This window comes from Gymnoscopelus microlampas, assembly GCF_963454915.1.
Source record: "Gymnoscopelus microlampas genome assembly, chromosome: 15".
Classification (NCBI taxonomy): Eukaryota; Metazoa; Chordata; class Actinopteri; order Myctophiformes; family Myctophidae; genus Gymnoscopelus; species Gymnoscopelus microlampas.
In genome coordinates, this window is record NC_139952.1 from 35386683 (window position 1) to 35414648 (window position 27966).

The 27966-nt window shown below is 41.8% G+C and overlaps 1 protein-coding gene across 1 annotated transcript; it reads right to left on the minus strand.

Annotated features, from left to right (window-relative positions):
• Nucleotides 1-797: 797 nt before the first annotated feature.
• zmym4.1 (zinc finger MYM-type containing 4, tandem duplicate 1) lies at nucleotides 798-27912 on the minus strand. Its single transcript, XM_084081515.1, has 26 exons — nucleotides 27552-27912; nucleotides 25274-26315; nucleotides 24964-25113; nucleotides 23501-23565; nucleotides 20307-20474; nucleotides 19648-19955; nucleotides 18926-19121; nucleotides 18595-18798; nucleotides 17124-17274; nucleotides 16481-16596; nucleotides 15942-16244; nucleotides 15364-15514; nucleotides 14859-15031; nucleotides 14168-14315; nucleotides 13188-13234; nucleotides 12280-12424; nucleotides 11592-11704; nucleotides 10903-11095; nucleotides 10439-10651; nucleotides 8650-8759; nucleotides 7404-7563; nucleotides 7060-7211; nucleotides 6331-6445; nucleotides 5000-5263; nucleotides 4144-4276; nucleotides 798-1845 (listed from the first exon to the last, which is right to left on the minus strand). The coding sequence occupies exons 1-26, from the start codon at nucleotides 27582-27584 to the stop codon at nucleotides 1581-1583; spliced, it is 5118 nt and encodes a 1705-aa protein (XP_083937641.1). The 5' UTR covers nucleotides 27585-27912; the 3' UTR covers nucleotides 798-1580.
• Nucleotides 27913-27966: the final 54 nt, after the last annotated feature.

Sequence of the window (27966 nt, forward strand, 5' to 3'; positions counted from 1 at the left end):
TTTAGGCAGGAATATGTGACCGCAAGCGCGCGATTTTTCTGCATGCTGCAACCTTTTGTTGTTTAATTTAAAAGCTCGCTCACAGGGATGTGTTTGGGTGAAGCTGTAGTTCAGCTAATATTGAAATAGCCTACAGACTACAGTGAAAGCGACCTTCTGAACAATAATGTCACGCACGAGACCTTCCCCTCGGTGGAGGAATTGTCCCAGGAAAGGCCAGCCTGTAGCTGGTAAATTCCTGCCAATGAAAACTATGGGTCCCAACTATGATGTCAAAGTTCCAGAGGGCAATCGGTTCCATCCGAGCATGCTGACAAACTATTTAGAAAGTCTCAAGGTGAAAATGGGCCTGCTCGTCGACTTGACAAACACCAGGCCTTCTCGCTTTTATGACAGCAATGGCATTCAAAAGGAAGGCATCATATGTGAAACTTCAGTGTAAGTGAGCAATGTCGGTGGTCTGTCAGTCATATGGCCGTGTTTTGTATTATGTCCATCCAGGTTTGTATTTTTGTATCTGTGTGACCTTATTCGCCTCTTGGCCAGTGCTTGTGAAAGAGACAGCGTCCCAATGCTTTTACTGGTTAAATAAAGGTTATAATTATTTCTTTGTACGATTTGTACCTTTAGTTGTCACAAGAAAGGAACTTAGTCATATTGATTACTGAGGGCGGTAGGATTGTTTATTTACAGTAAGTAGACTGTACTAAAGATAAACTTGGTCAGATACTATGTAGCCACAAAAACATGTGATACACTATGTTAATGAGGAAATCACAACAAGTGTTTATTTTAACATGATTTTCTTTTTATTTAAAAAGCATATCCAATACAAAATTCTACTCTGACAACAGTCAGTCTCTGACAACAGAAGGAAGGATATACAGTACAGATACATAGCTTTGATGAACCAGTAGAGGGCAGCACTTCCACACATTTTCAAAGGTTACCCAATAGAAACAAGCCCAGGAGATCAAATATGCAACATAGATTCCTGGGTTCAGGAAATTAACGGGTGTCTATGATTGACATTCAAATCATGACTCATCCTCTAACGTCGTCTTCAATGGCACCAACAGGGATCAACGTAGAAAAATATTGGACCCACTTTTTATGAGCAGCTCATGTTCACAATTAACATGCTTTGCATTTCTTCCTCATTAACTAGTAAACCAAAGTGTTTGTTTTGGTTTAAATTAGATTAAACTCCCAATAGCCTAAAATCTATTTAACCACTTGTTTCAGTCTGAGCACATGTACCACAGGAACTGAGAGATGCAATGTAACTGGACATTTTCACATGAAAGAGAAAGTCTGTATTTTCATCAGAATATTTATTTATTTTTACCCCAGAAAACTACCACAGACAAAATGTAATGGGACAAATGCAGTGTGTGACACTCCAGGTGTATGTGTGTACGGTTATGTCTGTGTGTCAAACAGGTTCCTACATAGATACACAGGAAAGTGGCAGCTTGGGGAGGTGCCAACCTTGAACAAGTGTGGAAAACGACCAGCCCTACAAAACAAAAAACAAAATGCAATTTAAAAAACGTTATCACGACTCTTCATCTCTCAGTTCATTCCGAATCCTCCTCTTCCCCATCGCCGGGGACAAAGGACGGGTCCTCTGGATCTATGGGATCTTTCTGCTGACTTCCCTCAGCCTGTTCCTCCCCAGAACGGAGGCGGAGCATCTCCCGGACGGTGAGGATGCGCGTGAGCATGGCCTCCATGGTGGCGTCGTCCAGAGGCGTGGTGGAGAACCACAGGGGGCTGGTGGGCACGCAGCTGCGCTCCGGGAGGAGGTAGAACATGTTGGCGCGCTGCTTCACCGACTCGGAGCTGGAGGAGGGGAGAGTGGAGAAAAGGCGTTAGGGTTTGGGGTCGCTGTGACGTCCGTCCGTGCGCCATGGAAGGGACCAGGGGGGTACAGAGGTTTTCACTCCATCCACTCATTTGTTTGTCTTCCTCTCTGGGTGAAGGTTTGGTCATTAATAAGAAGGTCTTCTGTCGTAGTGTAAAAACCTTCATGCACGCTACGGTCCACGGCACATAACTGGACAACATTGGTTTACTGTTCTGGACAAAATTACAATAGCCTTCTTCGATCCTGCGTCAGGTATCAACTGCTACTGTATGTGTCCTGTATCAAAGCACACCACTGTATGCCTTCATGCTCACTCATCTGCTCTGGAGCAGCTTTTTTGGTTGAAAATCTTCAGTGCCAACTACCATCTTGTGGGGTGCATAACATTTATTTCTCAAGACTTCAACTTCTTTGAACTGGGTTGGTTTCACAGTGATTTTATTTTGTTACAGGTGAATTTTATGATTTTATTTCGTTACACTATGATAATAGATAGACAAGAGCAGGGGGATAGATGGGTTTACCATATGTTGACACAGGAAGGTACTGGCTCAGAATATAGGATGTTGCGGACACGCCAGTTGCAACCCAGGGTTTTTAAACTGATAAATAAATCACAGTGGGGGTCACTGTGTCTGCCAGTGGTCATGTGTCCTGTCACAGCGTCCTTTCCAATTGACTCTTATCTGTAATTCTCCTGTGTTTTATTCTTACTGCTGTTGCTACGACAGCTGAATTTCCCTCCAGGGATCAATACTGGTTTAGCTTCTCTAAAGCAACACATTGAACTCTAGAACCTGCTTCACTCATTGCCAAATCACTATGCAGTAGTGTCAGATAAACGCTAGTTTCTAATACTTTCTATAGGTTATGACACAAGATGCTGTATGGTTAATGTAGTTCGGGCCGCTACAGGGCCCTCACGTCTAGATTTTGGAGATCTGTGTGTCTGTCAGTCCTTATCCCTTTTATGGCCATATATGGAGATCTCAGTATTTGTCAGTTCTTGTCCCTTTCATTCCCATATATGGAGATCCCTGATGTCATCAGTATATGCCCAATAACCCATACATGGGCATGCTGATATAACTATTCATAGTTGTGGGCAATATGGCAAAAATATAAAAATAAATATGTTTTTTTTTAGGCAGAATCATGATCCACGATCAGATCACAATTTATTTTTCATGTTGTTTTTTAGGATTATTATTGTATTATGATCATTAATAAACCATATTATTCATTATATGTATATGATTATTAATATTGTTATTATAAGAATGTATTATATATATATATTTACAGATAGATGGAAAATCTATTGGTTTTTATGCTGCTGTTGTATCATACACCATACATTCAGTGTTGTGAGCTTGTAGATCGGCTATTTTCAAATAGCCAATGTAAATGGGGTTAGAGTGCTCATGTGACCTATAGCCTATAGCTCATGTGACCTATGTGACCTTTGTTTGGGCTTGTTTTCATAGACCTGGTTGCTTATTTCTCTCGCACAATCTGGCAACACTGCCGGCTGATTGAGTGATTTTTTTTTTAAGATAGATGATCTATTTGTTTTTATGCTGCTGTTGTATCATTCAGATATTCAGTGTTGTGAGCCTGTTGATCGCCTATTTTCAAATAGCCAATGTATATAGGGTTAGAGTGTTCATGTGACTTTGTCGCTTCGTTTGGGCTTGTTTTCGTAGACCTGGTTGCTTATTTCTCTCGCAAAATCTGGCAACACTGCCGGCTGCGCCCGGACGCTTTAGACTAACGCACACTGACAAAAGTCAGTTTGAAGTTATCCTACCCATCTGCTGCTGAATTGGGGCGGAACACATTTTTGGTGCATTGTGCATAGTGAATATCTTACGACATAGGCTTAAGTACATTTCTAGGGATGAGTTAGGGAACTCATTTTGTAGGAATATGACCTCTTAAGACAGAGAGCCTAAACGGGACGAATGTATCTTCGTAATCCGCCCGGCGACACCAAGCCGAAATATTGCTGGAAGAAAATAAATATGCTTCAAAGAGCCAAATGTACATTGAACAACTAAAAGTAGACGAAACAAAGGCCATATGTATGATGGACGTTGTGGCGAACTTTGTACTGAAATTTGACATGTTCTTGTGGTAGAACATAGCTAAACAATGAAAAGAGGACAGTGATAACAGGACACGAAAGGAAGCACTGAATTAGGCAAATGTATTTTTAAGATTAGAGAAGATCTAATGTGCATGACCGATCGAGAGGGAAAAAACGGACTTACCACTTGGAGAGGTAGAACTCGTAGAGTCGGACTGGACAGCGGAGAGGGTTAGTCCTGTTCTCTGCCATCTCCAGGGTGACTTCATTGGTCTCCTCCTCCTTACGTTTCTTAGCAGCCGGGACACCGTCTGCGTCTGAGGCGAACACACAGGGACGCACGTTACTAACAAGAACACAAACCCAGCCCATGTGCGAAAGATGTACGACACTCACATCTCCACACCCACTAGACCCCCCAGGATTCCGCCATTCCGAGATCGCGGAAAATAAACGCAAATTTATTGGCCGTCTGTGAATTTCCGCGGAATATAAGGCAGTGGCACAGTGCAGAAAACAAGAAGAATGGCAGATAATTGTTGTTTTCATCCTGGTCGCTGTCAGATAGACGGGGATCGTGTGCAAACATGCGAGCATGTGCTGTATTGTGTGTGTGTGTGTGTGTGGGGATAAAGGCTGGGGTCTAAAGGCAGGCTTTTCACAGCAAATTCAGCATTAGTCTCTAGTCATAACACCGGCAGTTTTGATTAAAAGTGACGGGCATAATTGAGTGATTTCTGTGTGTGTTAGAGAGAGAGACAGACAGACAGCGAGAGAGAGAGGGGGGCAGAGAGAGAGAGAGAGAGTGAGTGAGTGAGTGTTTTAAAACCTTTTTTTATAATTTATTTGTTGCACTTTCAATGAACTTATGCTGCAAAATAAATCTGCCCAAGAGGGACAAAGAAAATGTTGATTATTTTATAACCAGTACTACAAACTCACAGCTTATGCATATATACAGTATTTGCTATTTTCGGTAAAAGTCAAGTATAAGTCAGGTTTACAACACCTGACGTCTCATGCCGCGGGTGAGGTCGTACCTTCTGTAGGGGAAGGTGCCTCTACCAGCTCGGCAGCGAGGGGCGGGTAGAAGCGCAGCAGGCTGGTGGTGGAGTTCTTGGTGTCGGTCCTGGTGCAGCGCATGAGGTGGGCGAAGGACAGCTGGCGGTTCTGCTCCACCGTGGTGAAGCCAAAGTGCTTGCAGCAGAAGAACAGCAAGGTGTTGAGGAGGACCGTGGGCGAGTAGGCGCCCAGCTGCTTGCACTCCCAGAGGTACTCCTCCTCCACCCGGGAATGGATGTAGCCTGAGAGAGAAGGGACGTCATAATAGGACAGTTGGTTCTCAACCTTTTCAGACCGTGACCCTCCGAAATAATCATGTTTGAACTGGGGACCACCCACCCTGACAAGCACTTGGAATGTAGGAGTTGAGGCATTCAATTGTGTTTGACTTGTTTCCACAGATAGTGAAAATAGCCGATCTACAAGCTCACAACGCCTCGCAAGCTTGTAGATCGGCTGTTTTCACAGTTTTTGCCTCTTTCTTATATTATTTGACAATTTGGCCAATGTCTGACCAGTTTTTATAGTATTGTTTGCTGATTACTTTTGATGCAGTAATGGTCTTTTTCCTCTCTTTCTTAAGGTTTTAAAAGTCCTTCAATTGTCACTTCACTGTCATCTGGGGACCCCCCAAAAATCATGTAGGGACCCCCCTGGGGGTTCCGGCCCACAGGTTGAGAACCACTGATGTTTCACACTTGTCAATTACATCAACTAAAAGATTAGTCAAAGTCCTATGACTATTACTATACTAACCGACTCAGGATTTCTTCAGTTGAGGACAGGCGTAGAATGAATGAAAGAGAGTATGTAGAGTTACAGACACAGTAGGAAGAAAAGTAAATGAGGAAGTGGCTGACATGAAAGGTGACCAACATGGGAGATGCACCTGGAGTGGAAGCATGGAATTGTCACCATTTTACAAAAAAAAAAAAACACTTAATGCTGCCAATGATGTGACCCATAATTCTAAATGGAAATAATCTGACCTTAACTTGAAACCACACACAAAAAAAAACAGGGCAAAGTAGTGGGCCACTAATATTATTTGAATGGTTGGTTTATACTTTGTGCATTGGCGTGCATTCATGCACCACAAAACTGTGGGGTAATTCAACAATTCAAACCAAAGACCATTTACTTAACCATAATAAAGTCACAGTTGTATACTAACTTAAATGATTGAAACCCCATGTCTCTGTATGAAAATGGAGTTCGGATTACGGCACTCTACCACGTCAGTTTACACACTGCAGTGAGCATGAACTAGGGTTAAAACACAAGAGAAGATATGTAGATGATTTCTTACCACTAGCGGTCACTGAGGGCTTGAAATCTTTCAGCAACTTCGAGATCTCCATGGCAAACTTGCTGTACACCATGTCAGTGAATATATTCTCCACACGGCCATTCTCAAAGAGGTGCTACGCAAAGACAAAAAGGCTACAGTCAGACAAAGTTAACAGTAACACATAAAACAGTAAGTAAAAGTACAATGTGTGTACATACATTGTACTTTTTATGGTCTCCATCTGAGTTTAACCACTTGAACCCTAGCATCCCTATTCTGTGGGGAACATTCATTAGAAAATAGATCTACAAGCTTGTAGATCTGTTATTTTCAGCAAAGAGATTTGGTGTAGAGGGGGGGAAAAAGAGCGGACCAAGTACAGAGCCAACCCCAGCACAGTTTACCAATTGTAGAGGGTTTTAAGTGGGTAAGAGATCTGTAGAAATTTAGAGTGTGCGTGTTTGTTTTCTGTATGCTCTGTGTCTGTGTGTGCTTGCTTGCATTATCATAGCAGTAGTGTGTTATGTTTTTCTGTACACATTTGAACATATTCACATGGTGGCGCTTTTCAACATATCCTTTATCCTTTATTTAACCAGGTAAAAGTACTCATTGAGATAAACTCTTTTCCAAGAGATTAATGCCATACTCAAGAGAGTAGGGTTTTCCAATTCCACCCCTCCAAGTATGACACAACCACAAAATGGCCGTCCAGTGATTATTGCCAATTGAATAGGACCATCTTACATGCTGTATGCAGAGACAGAGGTAGTAGAGGCTGTCAGGTGAGTAGCATTCTCCATTAGGTCGCCTCACTTCGGAGACAAAGTGGCAGAGACCGAAGGCGAGCTCAACTGTGGTGCAGCGAAGAATGTCTTCCTTCGGCTCAATATGAAAGGCTGAGATTGAGATGGACAAAACAAATATATGGTTATTGGGCGTGAACCTACCGCCATCACAATCCTGTCTAGTTCTATGTCCTGCGGGGGGGGGAAATGAGATTCTTGGTGTTCTGTTCACACCTATACATGCCGTAGGTATCATCGAGGACACCAATGGTCATGTCCTCTCTATTTATTCATAAGACTCACATCTGCCGCGGGGCTTTTCTGGTTTAGCCGGTTTCTCCCGCCGCTGGATCCAAAACTTCCAGGCATCGATCCCATATTTGCCTTCCAGTTTGGGGGGTTCCCTGGCAGCATTCTGTGATGCCTCTTCTGCATCCGTCAACCGCCGCGATTTACGAACCTGCTAAAGAGCAGCACAGAGTCGAGGACACGAGGGATTAATTTGGGTGGATTACATGTTTAGTTATATACAGTAGTAGTGGACATTCATTGATGGGTATGACCAGGGCTAATTCACAGCTGACTAGGAACATTTTAAGAGCAGTGTATTGTCTAAATCCTGTGTGAACTTTTTGCCACAAGCCCTAAAGAAGCCAGCTTACCTGGCAAAATGCTAGCTTTTGCTGTAATAAAATGCATGTAATCTCTGTCATTCCTAGAGTCCGCACTTCACACAACTAGTTTGCGCTCCTTATGTTGTTTTATGATACAAGTGATAAAAATGCTGATGAAGTACAAAAATGACAAGGAAAATTAACAATATGTACAGTTGAGACTGAAAAAGAAAAATACTTCAAGGGACTTAAAAGTTTGTTCCAACAAAAACATCACCACACTAATATTTGTAAATAGTTTTCAATGTTAGTATCAAAACCCCTATCCCAGAGATTGTTTAATAGGAAGCTTTTCTTACATTGCTGGCTTCTTATCCTAGGCCTGTCACAAGTATCACATAATCGTCTAATCGCAATTATTTAGGATAATCGCAATTATTTTGTCATAATCGTTTCCATGTTGAAAGATTTTCATACAAATACAAAAAAAGCTGAAATAGCTGATCTACAAGCTATTTCCACTATTTTTACATTTAAAAAAAAAAATATTAAATTATAAAATAGTGTCAGTAATGTCTTTGTATACTTAGGTTATTTGTCATATCTGCCCTGTGCACATTTTGATTACAAAACCTACAAGGCAAACAGAAATGTAATCTTTATCCATAATGTTCCAATGTTCAATGCCAAAAACCCAATTAAAATCGTCAGTCGCAATTCTTTGTGTGACAATTAATCGTCAACTTAAATTTGTAAACGTGACAACCCCATCATATCGCTTCACTTTTTGTTGATAGAGAATGAGTGATAGCGGAAAAAGTTTAGACGACAGATTGGCAGTCAGTGGAGGATGGGTTATTATTAGCCACCTCCCGACCTACTTATTATAGGGATATGGTGTGGTTCTATTGTTTAATGACAGACACCTCAGTTACCTTGGCTTTGTTTCTGGCACGCCTGGGAGCTTGGCGTCTAGTGGGGGCAGAACTGGAGCTGGGGATCTCCTGGGGGTGCTCTCTAAAATGTGCAATCATCTCCAGAGTTTCTAGGAAAGACAACAATACAACAATTTTACTGTTAGCTAAAGTTTTTCCAATTGCCGACACCGGCACTGAAACTACTGTACTGTATGCAAATCACTTTGCTTTCAAGCCATTTTAACGTTCTCTTTCAGACTTGTCTGAATTGTAATTTAAAACAAAGAAGTAATGACTTGCTGATGTCACTCCAATAAAACTTTACATGATGAGTCTTCAGATCTTGCCCAACACAGGTTATCTAATAGAACCATTAGATGAGTCCATGGGTCATTTTGTGCTTTTAAATTTTAAACAGACGCTAATAGTTGTGGTTACTATAAAGCAAATAAATAGAAATACATTATTTGAGTGGCTATACAATATCATTTTACCACGAGATTGCACAATACACGCATCAATATACTCCAGATGATAGAATATACAACTATAATACAAATACACAAGACAAGTAGACAAAATAATGCTATGAACTTCCACGCTGCACAAGAATAATGGCTCCTAAAATACATTATTTATAGATTCAACAGAAACTAGGCAAAATCAACATGTAAGCTGCATGGATTATAATCTTTGCAGCTATTTTGTAATTCAAACTATTAACTCAAAATGTAAAAACTACTAATGCACAATAAGTCACAGTGTGTGAGAAAGAAGCGGAAATACTGGCTGTAGTTTTTAATCCGTTCAGTATTGCACACATGAACCCTAACAACCAATTGTTCAAGTTCTACCATAGGGCGAGGAAACAAAAAGGCATAATTGTTAACTTGCAAGAGGCGAATGACACAAAATTACAGCAGCAACACTGCATAATACATCCAACATTACTTTTGATGCACACATACCAAAAAAGAAACAGGACACACTGACAAACTGAACTCACATGCTCTGCTCTAATCAAGAGGTGAACTCAGGTGAACTGAGTTACATCAAAGATCCTTGATATATTACCAAGATAGCCAATCACAGGAAGTCAAGTGACGCTTGGAAGCCAGTAGGAAATGGTAATCATTTCCGGTCTCCTAAGTGGGTGCGGTTTGACATCCTATGCGAATGTGCTATGATCACTGTTGCTAGATGCAGGTCTCGAACAAAGAACCTCCCGATTTGGCTGTCTGAAAGACTATTTTAACAAAATGTTCTTAACAAAAGCAGCTTATTTCTATTATTATTATTATTATTCAGGAAATTATTTTGAAAAATGTTAGATTACTTTATGAAAATATGGGAGTCCGAGCTGATATATATTTTCTTTCTTTTTTTAATTAGCTAAAATAGCAGCCGGTTCAAAGGCTGGCTATGTTGGTTGGAAACTCACAAACAAGTATTCTGGAAAACTATTGGTTGATTGCAATGGGATTTTCTGTGCACCTTCATCTTCCTCCCAAATTGCTTATGCCAATTCCCTTCGTCACTGCTGACCCCTACTGGTAGGTCTTGGGGAGAGTGCTATGCTATTCTGACTAACAGGGATCAAACGAGCGTCATACACGCTAGTTTTCGAGAGCCACAGTGAACACACTGTATTTTTTGTATTCTGCCACAAAACCCCATGAAGGACTCCAATAGCCCTGGTTGCACCAGTGATGTTGCATATAATTAAGCAGAACTCATTGCAGTCAAATTAAATCCTAGATGTCTACTTCAATGTCAACATACAAAATAAACGCCCTCAGTTTCTCACCAGCTGGGAAGTCAGCTTCTACATCCAGGACAGGAGGTGGGGTCGGAGGTGGGGGTGAATTTGCCGGCTCATCGGGCCCACCCATAGGGACGTCTGTGCTCTTCTCCTGGCCACGAGTCCGATTAGACGCCCCGAGGCTGGGATCGTCCCAAATGTTGAGCAAGGTTTCCAGGTCATCGGCGTCCAAATCGTCGCTGTAATTACTGGCGTGGTCTGCAAAACAAAATGACAAAGCTAAGGATCGACTCTTTCTGAAAGCACGCACAACTCTGCGTCCTTTCAGGAACCGGAAAACAAACTATGAAGATAGCAAACAGGACCAATAGATGACAACTAGGGCTGTAACTATTGATTATCTTCTTAGCGATCACTCTATCGATAACTTTTTTGATTAATCTAATAACCAAAAAGCACCATTTGTTCGATTGCACCCCTAATGATAACATTGCGTCATTTCTTCTTACCATCGGGGATATAAGCGCTAGACTTCCTCCTCTCCCTCTCCTCCTTGCCATCCTGCTCGGCCACCATCTCAGCCATGAGGATGAGGTCTGCCTCCAACGGGTCCGAGGGGATCTTGTCCTTGATCTCTCGTATGGTCTTAACAAGGCGCTCGGCGTTGGCCGTGGCAACGGGGAGGAACATAGGCACAGGTACCTAGGAGTGCATCACAAATATTGGCCATTTGTTTGCGCACTATTAACCACTTAAACCCTATATACTAATTGACAAGGGTCCCCCCCCCCCAGGGCTCTGTACTAGGCCCGCTAGCATTTCTCTCTACAACAGATCTCTTCACCGGAAATAGACAATCTACAAGCTCATAATGTTAGCCCCAGAATAGGGTTCATGTGGTAAACCATATGAACCCTGGCGGCCCAATTTGAGCATGTCATTATAGGACGAAGAAACTAACAAAAAGAGAAGCAAAACTTGCTGATCTTGTAGATCGGCTATTTTTTTGTATTTGTCATGCGACAAAGTATATAGCACTTGTAACTGATTGCTCTGGAATAAAATCATCTGCTAAATCCCCAGGTTGTAAATATAGGGCTTAAGTGGTTAAAGATTTAGTTAACAACATAATTTGATATACAGTACATATTTTTTGTCAAAAAATGTGAATGCGAAGAGGAACATCTGGTTGACATACTGGCAGAGGCAGACCCATAGGTAGTGGGGTGTACTGGCTGTACATGTTCATAGGCACAGGAAGGAACACGGGCACCGGAACCGGCAGGATTATCACCTTGGGGCAGGTGTCATCTGGGCAAAATGGACAGAGAAAAAGCTCATGTTAACCCAATAAGACCTGAGGCCGATTCCACAAAATGTCTTCTAAATCCAGTTTTCTGAAAAAAACGTATGTTGCTATAGCAGTGGTTCTCAGACTATTTCATGTCAAGGAACCCCAAATTTAAATACGTATATATGGCTGCGGGCCCCATTCTCAAAATATGTTGTTCCAGGGACCCCCAGGAGCAAAGATTTGAGTTAAATATGTTCGCTTTAAAAAAAAAAAAAAAAGATATATATATATATATATATATATATTCAAAGATTTTGAATATATAGATTTTGCACAAAGCTTTTGAGCTTGTATAGCTGCTATTTTTCAATAGCCAAAGTATAAAATAATGGTTAAAGTGGTTACACAGATGCGTTCCCAGTCTTAATGGGTTAAGAGCATTGGAGCCTGGGGACAATGTGTATATAATATAAGGGAACGCTGTTGAACATAATTCATATGTTTGTGTATGTGTATGCATCCTTAGATGGCAACAGTGCTATACAAATAACGAATGCGACTTTTCCATTTTCTATTCTTCTGTGCGTATTACCTGTCTGTGACTCAGCATTAGCAGTATTTACTTTACAGGTTATTCCTTTATTCTGGACCATGGGTCTACAGAGGAGGGCTTTGTTCTTCAGTATTTTGACGGGAGGGGGAGGAGGGGCCCGCACCGGATCTGTCTGAGTGCCGGCCTGAGGGAAGAGAGAAGGACATGGGACAGTTATTATATATCATTTGATTTGTATGCTTTATTTACATAGGAGACGGTCGAGGGACAGTAAAAAGAAGGCAAAGAGAGGGGAGATATGGGAGACATGAAATGACTCGCAAGGAGCATTATGATCAGTGCTGCACCACCAGGCACACTTGAAGGAATACTTCACCCAAAAAAATACTTATTTTCTATCAATTACACACCCCATGAAGCTGAATTCATGGAGATTGTTTTGTTTTTGTCGCATTCCTAAGCCTATAATTTGATGACCGGGTGTGTTTCCGGTAGGAGACTCAAAGACTCTCCTTCGAGTCTCCTACCGGATACATTAGCATCTTTACTCAGGTAATCAAATTATTGGCTTAGGAACGAGACAAAAACAAAAATAATCTCCCATGAATTCAATGCTTCATGGGGTGTGCAATTGATTAAAAAGAAAAGTCATTTTTGGGTGAACTACTGCTTTAACAGCAGAAACTAAAAGGTTGGATCAAGCCAACCAGCTCAAATTTAGGGACTGGACAACAAAGGAATGCACAAGAGCTAACTCAGAACCAACATAAATGTGGTGGATATGAGTTTAACTATATGGGTGCCAACTAAATGTGAATTATAATAAACATTTCATGATTTCAATTACACAACATTATTTGTTATGAGAGGGTTTATTTTCACAGAGCTGCATTTTTGTGGGTAAAACTGGTAAGCTTCTAGCACATGACTTTATTTAACAAACTTACAGCATGTCCAACTGCCTTTGTTTGACTGTGGGATTGAGGGACAGGGCCTGTAGAGATAATGACAGAGCATGAAAGCAAAAGAGTAAATACCATACCATCTTTATACAAGCAGTCAAGGTGGGATGGGATGTTCCAAACCAAACTACATTGTTTGACTGATCATCAAGAACACATCAAAAGTAATTTATATCATGGTAAAACATTTGCTCAGAAAATCACAGATGAGCTTCCCCCGAACCACAGAGCTGGCCTATGTAAAAAAAACAAAAAAAACAGTAATAGCTTGGTAGAGATAGACCCAAGCAGAGAAAGCCAGGACTAGAGTTGGCACAAGAGGGTTTAAACCTTGGTGAAGTAGAGGAATCTGACCGTGTACGATAGACTTCTCTCTCAGCAAATCAGCAGAACATAAGCAGTTTGTTGTTTGATACTCGATAACTCCAAAGTACATATTGTATTGCCTGTTATTGTGTTAAATGAAACCAAGACTACTGTTGCAGCAGTCAAATGCGATGTGATGCAAGAGTGCGGACTTCAGCAAACACCAGCTTGGGACTCCTGAATCGCTGCCCTCCACAGTCCACACCCTCATGTCTAGCATCAGGGTCTTGAGCTCTGCAGTGTTGTTGCCGCCACTGTCGCGCCGCAGCGTGTCTACGTATGTGGTGCGCCTCCTTTCCTTCCTGGCTGTGCCTTGGGTTGGCTCCCAGCAGTCAAAAGCTAGACGTTTTCTAAAGGGTTCTAAAACCCAGCCAGAATCAAGCTCGCACTACACAGTAAAATTGTACAGGTCCATTTGCTAGCCAAGTCCAGGTATTTCCCTTTTGGATTGTATTTATCCCCCTCTAGTTGGACAAGTGGACAAGTATTCCACTTCAAAACAAACACTGTGCTCGCTGTCACTTTCACTACACATCACCTTTTGTGGGATTTTTACAATCAGTTACAATAATACATATTCAAGGAGAAAACAAACATACCCGTGAGGCGTACACCACTCTGAGTCTGCATCAGATTGTGGCAGTGGTGTAGCAGACAGTGCAGGTCACAGAAGTACTTGACCTCCCCTAAAATGTTCAGGCACTCGGTCAGTTTCCCCTGGCGACTGCACAAGTGACACTTGGCAACCTGAGGCAAGACACAAGTTCATCAGTTATGTTTACCATTTTATTAATCAATCTTTAAATACATAAGCAGTAGGGGTGTGCCGATATATCGTCCCGCGATATATCGCGATACGTTTTCGCGACGATATGTATCGTTTTGGGGGAAAAAAATATTGTTTTTTTTTTTTACAATCATAATAATCAGGCATGCAAACGGCCCCGAAGTGAAAAGAGTGACAACATGTTTTTTTTTCGGGTCAGGTGTCATACTATTTGGATTCAAAACGGCTATTGTAGCTGAAAAGCTACAAGTTTGCATGTCTGAATAATGCAAAAACAGAATTATTTGTTTGCATTTTCTTTTTTTCTCCTCCATATATTTTCATAATAAAAAAAGTGCGTATCGTATCGTATCGAAATCGTATCGAAGTTGTGAGCCAAATATCGTATCGTATCGTTTCGTGAAATTAGTGTATCGGCACACCCCTAATAAGCAGATATAAAGGTATAATATAGATGAAAAGATGGACTATTGATAGACTGATGACTATTTCGGCCTCCTTACCTGATAGAACAGCATGACAAATTGAGACCTGCATTCTTCAGAGCAGAACTCCTCAGATTTGCCTCCGTAGAACGATGTCATCACATTCCTAGTGGTGGACAAGCAGTAGGCACAAGAGCGGCAGTGTATCCCCCAGTGCTTGGCCAGGTCATGGTTATAAAGCAGCTTACAGCCTGAGAGTCATGATAAGAGGGAACAGATTCAGAAAAACCGAGAGTGGGCACACTTTTCCTTTTAATATCTGTTCTTTAGTGAGCCAGCCAGATCGCTGAGAATGACATGTATAGGTGAAGCACACAAAAGCATTCTGGTTGGATTCAGTTAGTGTGGTTCCAGTGAGAGGGCATTACATTATCTATGGGCACTTCCCAAACCAAGGTTATAGGGAACAGAGTGTGTTCTGCGGAAGCAGGACGTAGAGAGGAATGAGAGGCAGGGAATGGAATCATTGATAATAGGTTGCAATACATCTATGATGTTGATAAAAACCTATTCCTATTCGTACCTTCACTGCAGAAGTGGCAGTCCTTATTGTTGATCCTCTTCACTTCTTTGATGACCTTAGGGATCTTGCAATATTCGCACAGGCTTGCCACACATTTGATCCTTTGATACTCTTGAGAACACAACGAGCTACACAGAAACACCACCTTTTCCTGTGGATAACATACATACATTTATACATACATACATTGACAGTATACATACATATACTATACACCTATGTTTAGACAGGTGCATTTGTGCATGTATTTTACATACATATGAATTTTAACTCAAAATGGACTGGTGTTCACTGCGTAGAACATCAACATTCATGTCAAAGAAATATCACAGACATTTTACTGTAATGTTTCACTATCATAAAAAAACATTCTTACTAGCTTGGCTGTCGATGATTTTGAGAATAATCTCTCGACACACAATATATTGGCAACTTTTCATGTCCTCGTCACAACACAATGATAGAATCCAAGTTCATTATCTGCAAAGTTACTCTCTAATTTAGTCAATAAGGTCCATGATGACCGGGACACCATTGCTTCACGATAACAATTAGTCATGCAAAATTCACCAGGTTACCTTGAAGTAGAGGAGCTGAGGTTTATTCTGGATGGGCTTGTGACACTGGAAACACGGCACTTTCACTGCTTTGGAGCGGGCAGGCTGGGCAAGAGTAGAGGGGACATTCTTCGTCTGGGTAAGGGTAGAGGGAACGTTCGTAGGCTGGGTAAGGGTAGAGGGGGTGCCCTTAGACTGGACAGAAGGGGCATTATTAGGCTGAAGGGGATTGGTGAATACTTTCATAGGCTGGACAGGGGCAGAGGAGATGGTTTTAGCCATAGATGCTCCATTTCCCACATTCTTGACCTTATTGAATTTGTCCTATGGGAGAGAGAAGAAAATAAAGAAAACAAACATTTTTTAATCCATCGTCAGCATAGGTAGACCGTCTCTTCAGGGCTTGTGCAGGTTCAAAAGTCACATCCAAGCAAGAACCAGACAGTAAAGTACCACATATGGCACGCAATTCACCCCACTCTCATTTTTAATTCTCTCTTCACTACACTATGGGAACAAAGCGCAGAATTGCCCTACAAGTAAAGTAAATCTTATCTTACCTGGTAGGTCATGACACAGTTTAGAGTGCAGAAGTTTCTGATGGATGCATCAGACATGGCCAGGTGATAGGTTGGTGTTGTGACCTTACCACAGTTGTCACATGGATATTGAACACCTGTTGAGAGAAACAAGGTTATTATAGACTTCATTTTAACATTAACATAATCTTCTAACACCTATTCTGTCACACATGAATGCACTTTTAACCCATTTAGAACTGAGGCCGATTCTAAAAACGCATTCTAAATCCTGACCTAAGTTTTCTGAAATAATTCAAAAAATACACGTATAGGGGTTCCCGGTCTAAATGGGTTGAGTAAAGGAATTATTACAATATTTATATTATGTTATTTTTCTGTCTTTTGGTCAAAAAAGAACTTTTATAAAAAAAATATATATATATATTATTTAATTAGTTAGAGCACTTTGGAGGCAGAATAGACTGGCCAACCCATTTACCAGAACCCCAGTTTCCTGGGGTGCACAGGTATTTGCAGTATAGAACTTCAAACTGCTGTGCTCCAATTTAGGAATTTGACCACACTGTTACACTTCACAAATGTAACACTTCACCTGGTTCAAAGGAGAGTTCAAACTTGCATCCCACCTTGTACAGTAAGAGAGGCAAAAAAAGAGACGTACCTGATGTGCTAACAACCTTGATCTTGTAGGCCATGACACAATTGCCATTGCAGAAGAGGGCTGGCCTGCCCTCGCTGTCCTCCCCCTCAAGCATGTCCCCCATCAGCCGGTATGTATTGCACATGATGCATGCGCAGGGTGTCTTGGTTCTCTGTAATGATTTTTTTTTTTAAACGGAGAACAAGAACACACATCAAAAGATGAAAACCAGACAGCAACCCTAATATAATGTCCTTTTCAACGGCATTTGCGTTTGACCAAAGTAAAAGACGGTAGTTAGGTTAGGGTTAGTCGTTTTATAATGTCCCGGTTTCAGTATATATATCACTATCAGTGTATATCACATATCACAGAACATATCAGCGGCCGTGGCGAGCAAGTGTCTACTCTCTTCCGATACACGTGACACCCCCAGTCTGCTTGTTTTCTCTTACTCTCTCAAGAACAGATTCTGCTCTGCGTTTGAATCTGTCGGTAGCCGTGTTGACAACCTGTGCGCATTGGTTACAAGTGGGCATGCTATCAGATCAGGAAGCAGGCTGCGCTTTACCCAATCAAATATAGTGGGCGGGATTTACGTGTGTGCCGTTCCTTCCTTCCTTAATGTATCTGGTGGGATTTGAAGAAGGTAGTTGCAAAACACAAATCCAAAAATATTAGTGAATATTGCACACGAGAAACAGGCTTAATTCCTCAGGATCACTGCCAGAAACTGGTGTCAGGCTATAAATCACACGTTTCAAGCAGGTCATAACAGCAAGAAGGTGCTGTACTAAAGACAGTTGTCACGAAGGGGTTGGATAGTTGTGAGACTGCAGTGGTCATTGAAAGTGGCATTTTAGCTCTGTTGAGCCATTTTAATTGTTCTCGTTAGATGCATTATTGCTGACAGTTTGTACATTTTATTAAAAAAACGTATTTACAGCGGGAGTTGAAGTGGCGTGTTACCAGCCTGATCGCCAGAGAATTTAGTATACATTGCACGGATCCAGTGCACATCATTCCGTGCATAGTTGCCTAGAAACCCCGAAAATCCGTGCATATGTACGGCGAGTCCCACGGTGGGCGTAACCAGTTGCAACCCGGAAAAACCCGGAAGCAGAGCAGTCCCCACAACAAAATTTACGATTCTGTGCCTATCGGTACGTAACTCAAACAGCGCTGAGTAGGCTCAAGGGAACGTCGCAATGTTCGGGACGGCAACTCGTTCGCTTTAGCTCACTCGGTGGTCCATTACGTGGCGACAGTTCCCTTGAGACTGCGCGCCTCCGAAATGGTTTAGTCACAATGGGGGAGATGCGAGGCGGCTATGCACGGTTTTCCAGTTGTCTATGCACGGAATTTGAAAAACGTCCAATGAGAACGTTTCCTCTGGCGATCGGGTTGGTGTTACTGTAATTTCCTCCGTTTAAGGGACTGCAGATCACACAATGGAACTTTAGTTTGGCAAACACAAGACTTTTTTCGTTACCTTTTTGTAGGTAGATAGGCATTCAGCTTTGCAGAGCGTTTTGGGGCCATCCTCCATCTTCAGAGTAATGGGGTTGTTTAAGCAGAAGCTGCCGCAGTTCGCACAGTTGGCCAGGTTCAGATTGTTGTGCACACGAAAGCGGACGAAACAGACGTCTGTGCATATCTTGTGGGCAACACCATTATGCAATACCTCGTGTTTACACTGCAGAGGAAACAAATGTGTTATCTATCTAATGTAAATATAACTGTAGCAGTGAAATAAACATGGGGAGAGGGAGAAAATACAAGATGCAGCAGGCAAAAATATAACATTTAAAAGGTTTCCTTACAACGCAGTAACTTTTGCAAACGCTGCATTGAGACGATTGTGCTGCGGTCTGTGCGGTAATTAAATTACCACCAACAAATTTTTTGTTGGTCATGATCCTGTTGAAGGTGGAAAGGCAAACGTTGCTGCAGAACTCCTTTGTAGTGCCTTTGTCATCCACGGGATGGAGGATCACATCCTGAGGGCGCTCTATAACCCTGAGAGAACAGTGTAGGAAGGGATCATGGTAAGCAAAAGTCAACACTGAATGAGGTGTGCTCATTCAAGTTCAATTTTATACGCGTGTGAATAGGCAAACATGTATACACACGACATTTACCATTCTTGCTTGCATTTACCTTACGAACAAAAAATACGAGGTTAAATAAAAACACTAGTATGGCTTGGGAAAGGGAAGAAACACAAAAACTGCCACTGGAATAATGAAACATTATGATGGAAGAAGATATGAAAGGTCTCTTTGACTGTTCTTTTCCAGCTGTAAACTATGCAGTTGGAAAATAGCACTCAAAGATTCTAGAACTATTGCCAATTTGCAATTTTTGTTGTGACTTCAAATAAAAAGCAACAAAAAAGACCAGTACAATCTGTGATATTTGTGAATGGTCTATGATGAAGTGCATCATTTATGCATATTTATTTATGATGTGGTAGGCCATTACTTTTCCTTTTGCCAGGCCAGCAGCACCTTTAGCAGAAACACTGAATCAACACTGTACTCACTTAAAGCAGCAGTGGCAATTCCTGTTGGCAAACTGCTGCTTTGGGACAGTGCTTGATGCAGAAAGACAGGAAGTGGAGCAGAAGAGATCTGGACAGCCTTTCCTCTGATATGCCGTCTGCCCTTTCATCAGAGTCTTCTTGCAGTGGGAGCATGTAACACGGTATACCTCCGTGATGAGGGGCAACGTGGCCTGGGACTGGCTAGAGCCGTCGCTCTGGGCCGCAACCTTGGGAGTAACCGCTGTAGGTGTGGAGCCAGGCTTGCCGGTGTTCCCACCCACAGAGAAAACCGAGCTGATCTTCAGTTCCTTTTGATGACAGCAAAGATCAAAGATGGCAGATGAACGTTTGCTCTCCTTTGAGCCCAAATATTTCACATCTAAAAAGATCCTTCATGGAATTTATTGTACATAAAAAAGCCAGACTGTGATGACGTTATCTATGACGGCAATCCTCAATGACATATGCCAGCCCACGTAAAATTACTTTCATTTTCTCTCTCATAATAGAACGATAGGATTCAGAATAAAAATCAACAAAGATGTCCTTTAAGTCATGATTTTAGTTGAAGATATCAAACTATATTCAGAAAAGTCAAACATTAAGGAACAATATATATATAAAACATATCTGACACACAGTCATTTCATCTTGCCCACCTCTGCAGAATCAGGCTCATCTTTGATGCCCGCTGTGGATGCAGAAGAGGACAGAGCACGGTCGTACTCTTCATCCATGGGCTCATCCTTCACCTTCACAAGCACCGGTGACGGGGGCGGCTTGACTGCATCAGAGTCAACCGATTGCTGGCCTGTATCCAGACCCTCCTGGGAGAGAAATAGAAAAGCAGTCAAGTCCATCAGGACTAGTTAAGCTTCTAACTTAAAGCTGTACTCTTTCAGGTAGGACTTTCATGTCCTACCCGAGATTCAAACCTGGGTCCCCTCCCCCAGCAAGTGTTTTATCACTGAGCTAATAAAGCATGCCTGCTCGTTCAGGGGAGAAATCGCATTTTGACTTTCAGACAGTACCACTTGTCAATCAGTTGTGGGTCATGCGAACCCTTTTTCTACCCCTTGTTTTTCAGTAGCGGGGGGCGGGGGGGCGGGGAGCGGGGGGCGCCCTAGTCCCTACGTCACATCCTAGACGGATAGCTCCGCCCACACTGGGCGAGCGCTGTCAGTGCAGCGGAAGTCGATGCGCAGACGGCTTTGTTGTTGAAGCCCGACTGACGCACGCTCATGAGAAACAGCAGAAATGAAATCTGGCGAAAACAGTTGCGTGCATTAAACTTTAAAGGAAACATGCAGTCTAAATATATAATAAATATCCATTTGCCTAATTCACCACTACTTTTGCGACTGTGTCTCAACGTGTTTTTACTGGTTAAATAAAGGTTAAGTAAAAAATAAAATTTGCGTTTGAAACTTAGTATTTCTCTAAATATTACATAAATATCATAGAACCGCATTCTTTAAAAAAGAATGTTTATAGATTTTTTACTATCAAATACATTGATTAAACACTTTAATCAACCCTATTTTATACTTTGTTGTACAAAGGTGTTGTGCAAAATAACAAAATGTCCCGAAATTATAAAAAAGTTACTCATAAGGCTATCATCATATAATGATTTACTTATATTGACTGTATCGACAGCTGTTTCACTCATCTAATATAACAGTTTATACTTAGGCTGTCGTGAAAGTGCAATATTTAGAGAAATTCTAAGTTTCAAACGCAAATTTTATTTTTAATTTAACCAGTAAAACCACGTTGAGACACAGTCGCAAAAGTAGTGGTGAGACAGCTGTTTCACTCATCTAATATAACAGTTTATACTTAGGCTGTCGTGAAAGTGTAATATTTAGAGAAATACTAAGTTTCAAACGCAAATTTTTTTTTTTACTTAACCTTTATTTAACCAGTAAAAACACGTTGAGACACAGTCGCAAAAGTAGTGGTGAATTAGGCAAATGGATATTTATTATATATTTAGACTGCATGTTTCCTTTAAAGTTTAATGCACGCAACTGTTTTCGCCAGATTTAATTTCTGCTGTTTCTCATGAGCGTGCGTCAGTCGGGCTTCAACAACACAGCCGTCTGCGCATCGACTTCCGCTGCACTGACAGCGCTCGCCCAGTGTGGGCGGAGCTATCCGTCTAGGATGTGACGTAGGGACTAGGGCGCCCCCCGCTCCCCGCCCCCCGCTACTGAAAAACAAGGGGTAGAAAAAGGGTTCGCGTGGGTCATACCCTACCACAGGGTCTAAATGTCTCAAAAGAAGAGCCGAGAGAAACAGACAACCATTATTGTTATATTGTATTACCGTATCATACTCAACGATACAGATTGGTCAAAATAACATTTAATTCACAACAAAGTTAAATAGTGTAGCTTTATGTGTTATTTGATGAAGAGTTATTTCTCCATCAATGGCATACAGTAAGTGTCCATAAGGAGTTCATAAATCGAAGAGCATGCACGCCTGAAGAAACTACAGCAGACCCAAAAGGTTTACTTTCAACAATCAGGGAGCATTGGCAAATGTTAACCCATTGAGACCTGAAGACGATTCTAGATGTCTCCTAAATCTCAACAGTATTCTGAAAAACGTATGTTTCTATATCAGTGGTGCTCAATCTTTTTCATGTCAAGGACCCCCAAAATTATATGTATTTGGCCGCAGACCCCGATCAAAATATTTTGTTCCAAGGACCCCCAGAAGCAACGATTTGAGTAAAAAATGTTCGCTTTAAAAATATATAAATATATATATTCAAAGATTTGCACACATTTTCACGATTTTTCAAAAATAGCAGATCTACAAGCTCGTAGCGCGGCACTCGGTGCCGCGCTATAGACGCTATAGACAGTTCCAGGCACAGTTCCAGGTCTTAATGGGTTAAACTGCCTGGTTATGTCATTCAACATGTAATTCAGCAATATCTGGATGACTCAAGTTGGATGGCTGGTCTACCTGGTTTCTATAATTGCTATAGTCTGTACATCTCATTTCAATGACACTAGTGCTAGCAATAAGCAAGCTCAAATTGCAGCATGATTTGTTGTTTGAGATTTTGTTTTTAATCAATCCCTTAAAGCAGTGGTAGGCAACAGGTGGCCTGTGGGCCAGAACTGGTCTGCCAGCAATTAATATCTGGCCTGGGAAATGAATTAAAATCTTTAGATTTTTGGATGAAAAACCTCTCTCACATTTAAAAAAGAAAAGTAGAAAACATACCAGAACTGTGTTTCACATGCCATGAACAATACACTGTTCCATTCTAAGGAGAAACCTTGAAGCATGAAAGAGCTCTTCTTGAAAGAGCATGAAAGATTCTGTCCAAATAAGTTTATTTTTTTTTACTAAATAATCTCTAAGTGCCACAGTCACGGATAGTGCCTGCACAAAATGATTACACAATCAATCATTTCTGTATGCACTTGTAACATTTGATTACCATACACACACATTTCTATCAGTAGTTATACCATACAAATCTTTATTAACTTAGAAAAGTATAGACTCATAACTATAGTTCCCTTTTCCAGGTGGAATAAACATTTCCTGTTCCGGGTCAGTTTACCATAGCTTCATTTGATTGGCTCAGCAGCAGATTTTAACAGGAAACACACACCACAGGTTCAAATCTCACCAATCAAATGAAACTGTGAAAAACTGCCCCAGAACAAGAATAGTTTATGCCACTTTCTGGAAAAGGGAACTACAGTAATGCACAGAGTCTATTGGCCCCAGGCCAAACTTATTTGCTGACCCCTGCCTGCCTGAATGTCTATTAATTTAGTTAATATGGACAATAAAAGTAATGTAGAAAATATATACTCACATTTTCACATTTTGGTTCCGATTTACTGTCCTCTCTCATTCCACTTAACGATTTGCTATCGCCTCCTGCAGGAAAAAGAGCAAAATGTAATTAAATGAACATGCAAAAAATAAAAAAATGGCTGCAGAGTGAATATGGCTAATTGAGCAAAGTACACCAAAATGTATGTATTGTTACCCTGAGGTCTTAGGGACATATCATGAATATGTTATATGTGCTGTAACTTCTTCCGTGTTCCTGTGTAGGGTTGGATGCTCTTGTCTGAGTGTGATGTGGCGCAGGCGTGTGTGCTAATTGAGAGTGTCTTTGTGAGTGAGTGTAGGGAGCTGATTGGTTCCAGCCTACCGGTGGAGGGGACACAGACATAAATACCTAAACGCCTCATTGGCGACTGGGCCGCACATCAACACCATTAGGTAGGGCAACATGCCTTAACTCCACAGCAGGAAATATGCCTGAGTTGTATATAAGTACCTGTTTTATAACCATTACTCTCTAAAATGTAAGATTAGGTGTTTTGGTATGGGAACCCACATTTATCCTATATCATAACTACATACTACATGACATTTGTAATGCACAAAGATTTGTATTATGAGTAGTTTCTTCTGGCACTCTATAGAAGGCCTTTTGTCCCTAACTCATGCAGGCTTCTCTCCTCTCCCAACCAGACTGCCAGCAACCACACCATTTTCTGATCCTTGTTGAAGTTATTGAGTGACTTAACAGCCTGGTTTTGGTAGGGTGGGTAGCATTTCTCTTGGCTCACTTTTTATCCTGTTTGTAACTAGGGGTTATGTTAATTGTTGTCTTTTTTTTATATTTTGGGCATAGGTAAGCCAGACCGCACCAATGCAACTAGTTGCAACTCCTCCTTACAACAAAACAGTTTTAAGGCCAGTCCACACACTCCTTGCAACTGCCATTGGGGTTAATCAGGGCCGGCTGCTGCTATAAGCAATATAAGCGGGCGCTTATATAAAGTTTATTTATTTTTACTGTCATATTATAATTGTCATGTATCTCCTATCCAACAGCTAGCGTTATTATTTTAATATTCAATACAAAAAATGACATGACAATGATTTTATAATGGGGGTGTTTGGGGGGGCCACCCAAAAAAAATCTTGCTTGGGGCCACAAAAACCCTAGGGCCGGCCCTGGGGTTAATGGTTGCAAGTAGTTGCATGTTGCAAGAGTTGCATTGGTGTGGACTGGCCTTTTAGGGCGGATTCTATTACATTTATTATGTTTCTTATTTTGCAATCACCCACTCTGAAGTGTTTCATATAAAATAAAAAACCCTTTAATGGCCGACTTCCTGGTTGCTGTTTGCTGGTGATTTTGGGGAGATAAAGAGGAGTTCCGTTCTTTCATGTTGCGCCTCCGTTCCCCTAGGCTGGGGCCTAGCCTAACATAACTACAAGTAACAACACCTCCACTATGACCTCGTGCCCTCTTACCAGATCTGGTTGTGTCTTCGTCAGAAAGTGGTGAGCGAGGTTTCAGGGAATCCACAGTCACTTTGTCATTCTCTGACTGGTCCTGCTCCACAGGGGGTGTTGAAATTATGGGTTTCTCATCATCTGATGAGGAGTTGTCAAGACCTGAAACTGAATAGGAAATGTGGAAAACTGTTCGAGGGATTGTATCTTTTTGTTAATTTTCTGTTGCAATTTCCTTCTTTAACTCTCAAGATGAATGAACGACCCCTGAGGAATCACATCTGTAAACCAAACATTTGCAATGGTGTCAATTTCATATTTCTATTACCTGTATTCGTGATCAACAACCTTGAGGAATTACGGCTGTCCGGTTCTTCTACCGCCATCTGAGCCTCTTGTTCTACCTGATCCACTGTCCCCATGTCCATCATCTCATCCAGGTCATTGACAGTCTCGACGTTGCCCGAGTCACTGGCAGAGGTATCGGTCATTTTACGGGCAATAGATTCCGTGCTTGCAATGGTGTCTTTGGGGCCAATCTTGTTTTTCTCTTCCGTGCCCTTTGTCCCTTCATAATCGACTTCCATCGCAGTCGGTGAACTGTTCTGCAAGTCATTGTCACCTTCCTTTTCAACAGGAGTGTCCTCCTCCGTGTCTGCGCTGGCCTCCCTGTTTGTCTCCTGGAGATCATCGCCCTCTTTGTCATTTTTCAATTCATCAATATGCTCTTTTGTACCCTTTAATTCTTTTGCATTCTCTATTCTACACTCACCGGGGCTAGCTGGTGCATCCTTGCACAAGGATTCGAGCATAATGCTCGTCTCCATCCTGACCAAAGAGTCCTCTGAGGTAGCAGAAGTGAAAGAACTGACAGTTTCGGATTGTTTACCAACCCTTCCTTCTTCACTCAATACTTTGCTGGATAATATGTCAGTTGCTGGAGCAGCCAAGTTTATATCATCCAAATCACCAAAAATGTCTTCTGCTAGTGCAGCTAAACTTTGATGAGCATGTGGAGAATCTGTCCTGGCTGTGTCTGCTCCACTTTCTGTTCCCCGTTTTGTTTCTTTTAGATACAGAGGTTCAACAGAAGAACCAGCATCTGCAACCGTGTCATGTCTCCCTCCATTTTCATCTGAATACACAGGTGAATGTTCAGGGTCTCCTGACACTGATGTGCCTTCTGATGAAGTCTTCTGAGGACTTTGCACAGGTGAATGTTCAGGGTCTCCTGACACTGATGTGCCTTCTGATGAAGTCTTCTGAGGACTTTGCACAGGTGAATGTTCAGGGTCTCCTGACACTGATGTGCCTTCTGATGAAGTCTTCTGAGGGCTTTGCACAGGTTCTCCCCCCGTCTCCTCCTCTGCCTGCATAGAACAAAGCATGACACATCACTGGCTGTTACTATTATTATCTGATTAGATAATAATCACTTATTGTTATAGTTATTTAATTAACTAATGAATGCTCTTTTTCTCTCAGCAATAAATGTCAGTTACAGCCAGTGTTATCCTTTTAGCTCAAATGTCTGACAGTACCTCGGCTCGTGCCGCGTACATTTGTCTAATAAAGTATTCAATCAGTAAAAGCCAGACCTAAAAAAACACCTTCAGGAGGCTGCAATTCCAAACTGGCCCCTGTCAAAGTCTCAACCTAACCTAACCCACCCCCCCCCCCCCCCCCCCCCGTCCTCGAACTGTTTATTGTACATATTTCTTGTTTTTCATACCAGTAACCTGTAAGCTGATTGTATGACGTTCTGCATAGTAGTGTATATCTGTCTGTTTTCTTAAATGTCATCATGATTTCAGTGCATGGGGGATCTCATTTTAAATAAGCCATTGTGCTTTCATGAGCGATCCAGTATTGTACTCCCATGTACTGTTTCATTGTCTTTTCTAAATAAAGTATTCAATCAAAATGGTTGCCATTCCATTTACTAAAGAGTGCCATCCGGTCTAGAGCCCGCCTACTCCCAAACTGTATCCGGTAAATTCCCCCATACAAATACATGGACGTTTTCGCATGGAGGAGCCAGGCAGCGGAAGATGCGCGGGCATTGCAGGCAGGGGGAGCTGATTTGGCACGGGGTTTCAATCGGAATCTCCCATGCATATCCGCAAAATGGAGTGTGGACGGAATGCAAAGTTCAGGAGAATAAGTTAGACTACGGAATACACATACCGTGCACCCTCTCACATGCTATAAACATGTGGTAGACTTAAACTTGCTGTAATAAAGTTGCAAACACGACGGGCAGGCAGTGTGTGTGTTGTTAAAATAGTATCCCCTTCAAAACGAGCCAATGTGTTCGTGAACTAAAGTTGTACCCCAATCCCTTTAAAGGGATCCCTTTAAAGGGATTGGGGTACAACCCCTTTAAAGGGATTGGGGTATGGGGTACAACTTTAGTTCACGAACACGTTTCCCTTTCAGATTGGTTGGCGTGTCTGAATCGGCTGTTTACTTGCCAATAAAACCACAACAGCGATGCTAACAGCTAGCTAGTAGCTTGACTTGAATGTAAACACCGCACTGAGTGTTGCAGAGACAGAGAGCTGCAGGTTATTAGCGGCTGAGTAAAAACAAACACCTCTGTTTACCTCTATTCGCGCCTCAGCCGTTGCCTCCGTCATGCCTTTGACTCCAGAGCTGATATATATATGTTATTATATAATAACTCCTCAGTACTGGTAGACTAAGACACCCAGAGAGGGGCTGTAGTGTGTACAATTGCGTTAGCTCTCGCTAAGCTAACATTTAGCACTCTTCCGCTCGTCCTCCCGTTCTTCTTCTGACTATAATAACACTAGCAGCTGTATGTGTGGAAAAGATAGCCACGGTTAATCGATCATCCGTTTGATGAAATGTTGATAATCCGATCAGGGTTGTTTATTTATTATAGAGCTCCGCTGACTGAACGCATGCCGAGGATTCTCGCGCCAGTAAACCAGTCAGCCAGGAGCCATTGGTGGAAGTAGAATGTTGACCATTTCCTGTTAGTGTAAACGGCCGTGC

Excerpts from the sequence above, each read along its gene's own strand:
- zmym4.1 (XM_084081515.1), bottom strand. The coding sequence starts at position 27,584 with ATGACGGAGGCAACGGCTGAGGCGCGAATAGAG. Across the intron at positions 6,446-7,059 it reads TCTGTCTCTGCATACAGCAT|CACCTCTTTGAGAATGGCCG; the intron begins GTAAGATGGTCC and ends GTCTTTGCGTAG. Across the intron at positions 1,846-4,143 it reads GAGTTCTACCTCTCCAAGTG|CTCCGAGTCGGTGAAGCAGC; the intron begins GTAAGTCCGTTT and ends CCCCTCCTCCAG.